At 39.7% G+C, this 4,109-nt stretch overlaps 1 protein-coding gene across 1 annotated transcript; it reads left to right on the forward strand.

Moving 5' to 3' along the window:
• Positions 1–587: 587 nt before the first annotated feature.
• Positions 588–3,896, forward strand: LOC110955506 (transmembrane protein 233). The gene is made up of 3 exons (XM_022200529.2): positions 588–1,093; positions 1,775–1,909; positions 2,339–3,896. The coding sequence occupies exons 1-3, from the start codon at positions 908–910 to the stop codon at positions 2,348–2,350; spliced, it is 333 nt and encodes a 110-aa protein (XP_022056221.1). The 5' UTR covers positions 588–907; the 3' UTR covers positions 2,351–3,896.
• The last annotated feature ends 213 nt before the right edge of the window (positions 3,897–4,109 follow it).

A 4,109-nucleotide genomic window follows, 5' to 3' on the forward strand; every position in this document is an offset into this window, starting at 1 on the left:
TGTGATTGTTGTTTTATTTTGCTCACACTGATGTTATATATTCATGCAGACTCAGATAGAACTTGCACACATGGAGTTCACCCAGATCACCTCGAGCCGTCCTGATTTTGGTGACTCCTAGTGGAGTTATCAGAAAAGACATCCCTCCCCGAGCAGATATGAACAAGTGACACGTAGCTTTTACACCAAAAGTGCAAGGTCACGCAGAGCAGGGCCATTATTTCCAGTGCAGAGTGTCTGTGCTCCCCCAGGCCGCAGCGTTGCATGAAAAATGACTTAAAATAAACTGAAGTGCCAAATTTATGGAGCGAAACGCTTCAATGACGAGACAAACTCACTGTGCATGGATGACATGTTCATATATGCGGCCTTATAGTATGAACTGCTACAACCTGTGTCAGATTTTTACCACACAAACAAATACAAAAAAAAACAAAAAAACATGGTGCAGTAGATTTCCTGACTGCCATCTACACTCTGCTGTGTTAACATTCACACATGTGACATGGCTCTGACTGTGGAGAGTGTTTTTGTGTTGGGTGCCAGCAGCAGTAAGCAGAGTCTGATCCCTCACACTTGTAGTCAGGGCAGAGTCCTGGATGGATTCCAGCAGGGTTAGTGATCCTCTCCCCTCTCTCACCTCTCTCCCTACAAACTTCACTTTTTTCCAGCTTTCAAACAGGATTAGACCCAACGGACAACATCAGACTTATCAAGCAGACTTTTGAGCCTGTGGTTTAAAACATTATCTAGATTAAAGATTGGATTTCAACTTCTCAAGTTGGATTTACGTTCTTTCAGGTTCTCCTTTTATTCCCTTTTTTTTTTGGCAGCTGTTTTGTAACTTTTCACCTCATTTAATTTGCGTGTTTTTTACCCCCTGACTGTTTCGTTGCTGCCAGGTTCAATGGCACTTGGAGCACTAAATACTCAAGTGAAAAGCTCCCTAAGTGGGAGTGCGTTTTTGGACCGCGGTTCTTTAGAGGAGCAGGAACCTCCACCTCCACTCCGCAGCTACCTTTGTTTGACTATTCTCGCTTGCTTTTGTCCTGCGTACCCTGTCAACATCGTGGCTCTGGTTTTCTCTATTATGGTAAGAATGGACTGCGCAGATCGGCTCAGCTGATGAGTCATCTTACAGTACACATGTAACATTAAGGGAAATAATATCAGAGAGAAAATGAATGTGCTCTCATTTACGCTACAGTAACACAGTGTTCTGATGTGTTGGACAACAAGATGTAACCGAGTCACACACACCTGCTCTGCCCATCAAACAAACTTACATGATCTTTCCTTGTGGAAAACGAATAAATGTTTCCATGTTGCATATTGATGAATGTAAACTTTCAGTCAGACTGAAGAGAGAATGTTAACTTTGTATTCTGTTTTACCAAAAATGCAAGAAAAAGTTGTATTTTAGCCATTTAAGCATGAATTTAACACGTTAGAAAGCAGGAGCTGCCACTTAAATGGACCAGATCTGTTTATTTTGGGGGGCTGGTTCAGTTGGCTTAGTAGAAGGAGGGTTCTCTATGCATCTGCCAGCAAAATGCATCTGAAACTGGTACTTTTCATCTTGAATACGGCAAATTTCCAGAGCATTAAAAAGGTGATTGGAGCCTTCTTTTTGCTCAATAACAGTGTGTGAATTAAACAGTGTGCCACCAGCCCCCGTTTTTTTGTACTTTGGAGGTTTGTCAAACATTCAGAGGTAAAATCCTAAACTGTGTCGATGAAATATTTGGTTTTACAGTGATTTCTCATTCCCCAGTCTAGAAACAGTTATTTCCATGGCGACTACGACGGCTCCAGGCGATTGGGCAGGAACGCTCTCTACGTTGCTGTAGCTTCCATCATCATCGGCCTCCTCCTCATCACCATCACCTGCATTGTTCATTTTACCACAGTAAGGCCAGACTCATCGGGCTGCTCAGCTTGGAAGGGTATATTCTGTGAGGCGTCTAAATTGAATTTCCAGAAGATGTATTTCGAAATATGTCACTTTGATTTGAGACATACACCTACACGCCGCTACTTGAAGGTGTTTTTTGTGGTGCTTTTGAAAAATCAAACTGTCACTCTCAGCATCAGAAGCAGCAAGTCAGACACAAGCATAAAAAATGTTTCTGTTCTATATTTAATAATGCGGAGAATAAGCATGTTTTGTTGTTGTTGTTTGTTAAATAATGTGCCTTCAAGGCTATTTTGGGGCAAATGTGAAATACAAATGGTGCATGAGGCTGCAGAGATCTTGCTTGAAATCATTTTTATGGAAGACAAACGCGATGCCATTTTACAGATGTTCTTTAATGGTGCACTTCTGTTTATGTTGCAGATGGAATTTTAGTGCTGTGGAAGTGGAGAAGAGAAGTAAGACACTTTAATAAATACGCTCTGGATGGACTGAGCTGATTGGTTCACAACATCTGCCAGTGAAAGGATTCTGATTCGACTCATGTTTACTTCAATCTGTACGTCATGTTTCCTGTTTTTCATATGGACATCTCAATAATGAATGTCACAGATGCTTTGAATGAAGATGGCAGCTTTCAACAAATTTAAAGGGAATCCGTGGTTTACAGCAAGTTTTTGCCAGGCTGTGACCCTGGTGGGGAAATTATAACGGTTGCTTTTAGCTTATTGACAGAAAGAGTCATGATAATAAACTATAGTGACAAAACCAACTTAACCCATAGATGACAAATTTTGTGCTCAGTTAAGGATATCCCAATCTACTATGCTGTTATTTTAAAGCTTCATCAATTATACTGATGAATGACGTTGAAATTTTGTGCTAAAACATTGAGATTCATTATTATCATAGTGAGTCTATAGCTGGTAACAATAATAAAGTACCTAGCATGAACTGTGTGGCTTTTTTTCTCATTTGTAAGAGAGAAGTTGAGAATTCACGCTCTTAATGACAACAGCATAGTATTTGTTAACTTATTGTAGATAATTCCCTGCTGTAGATCAAGCTCGTGTCCAAAAGCTATTGTATAAAAAAACTGTCTTTGATTCATGTTGTTCTATCATTCCTGTTGACCAGAGCTCAGCATGTCCAAACAGTTATAGTTCAGTGCAGTGTCTCCTGTGGCTCAAAATCACAGTTTTTCCAAGTGAGACTATGTAACCTTTATCAGGAGAATTAACACATTTTCCTTCCAAAGAACAAAAGTTAAATTTTTGGACATGATTGTTCAGTTTATTACAATAATTTGGTTTGCTGCCATAACCTTATTTGTTCTGGAATGAACTGTCAGCCGGTATTAAAAACTAAATAAAGGCTACATGAAGAAGTATCTTGAATTTTAACTGTTTGGCACATATTTGTTCCTGAGGTTGAAGAGATGCTGTCATTTATCAGACGTCACGGGTCAAATGACACATGCTACTCAGCTGCATTGTGGGAAATGAAGTTTCTAGTGTTCATCCATATTTGCAAGTGAAAGTCAGAATAGTTTGGGCTTTTGCTGCTTCAGTTTTGACCATTCAGATCTGTCTGTTTGGGCAGTCTCCTAACCACGAGACAAAAATACAGACGCAACATATAATATTTCATTGAATTCTATCCTTTGCTTTTCACATAAGGGAATAAGTATGGAACGCCATGATACAACCAAGTACTGTATTGGAAGTGATAATGAATAGATCGAGAGTGGGGTCAAAGATCAGAAATCACAAGCCACTAATGAGCCACACATACAACACATAGAGCAAATTAAGTTGATGCTGCTGCTAGTATGTTGTCCTTTAGACACGATTCCATAGACAACTTACAGTGCAGCTGTAGAGATTTACATGTCAGCATCCAACATGTCAACAGCCTGCTCTTGCCTTTGTTCTTGTTATCTGTGGCATCATGTCATTGAATAAAGCTGCATTTTAAGGTGGTCTTTCATAGTCACTGCTTAAAAGAAGTCTGTGTTCTGGTAATGTTACCTGATCGTCCTTTGAAAACACGCTTGACCAGAGTGTGTGGACTAATTCTACGGTCAAAGAGCTGAAAAACATTTGGAGTACAGTCAGCTAAACTGAATCATTTTCCGGCCAAATCAAAATAAATGAGAATGTTTAACTTCTCAGAAAAGAAGACCATATGTATG

This window comes from Acanthochromis polyacanthus, chromosome 5 (genome assembly GCF_021347895.1).
Source record: "Acanthochromis polyacanthus isolate Apoly-LR-REF ecotype Palm Island chromosome 5, KAUST_Apoly_ChrSc, whole genome shotgun sequence".
Lineage (NCBI taxonomy): Eukaryota > Metazoa > Chordata > Actinopteri > Pomacentridae > Acanthochromis > Acanthochromis polyacanthus.

What these genes read in the sequence shown, in the direction of transcription:
- LOC110955506 (XM_022200529.2), top strand. Translation starts at nt 908, where the DNA reads ATGGCACTTGGAGCACTAAATACTCAAGTGAAAAGCTCCCTAAGTGGG. An exon ending in CTCTGGTTTTCTCTATTATG is followed by an intron (nt 1,094 to 1,774) that starts GTAAGAATGGAC and finishes CTCATTCCCCAG; the next exon opens with TCTAGAAACAGTTATTTCCA.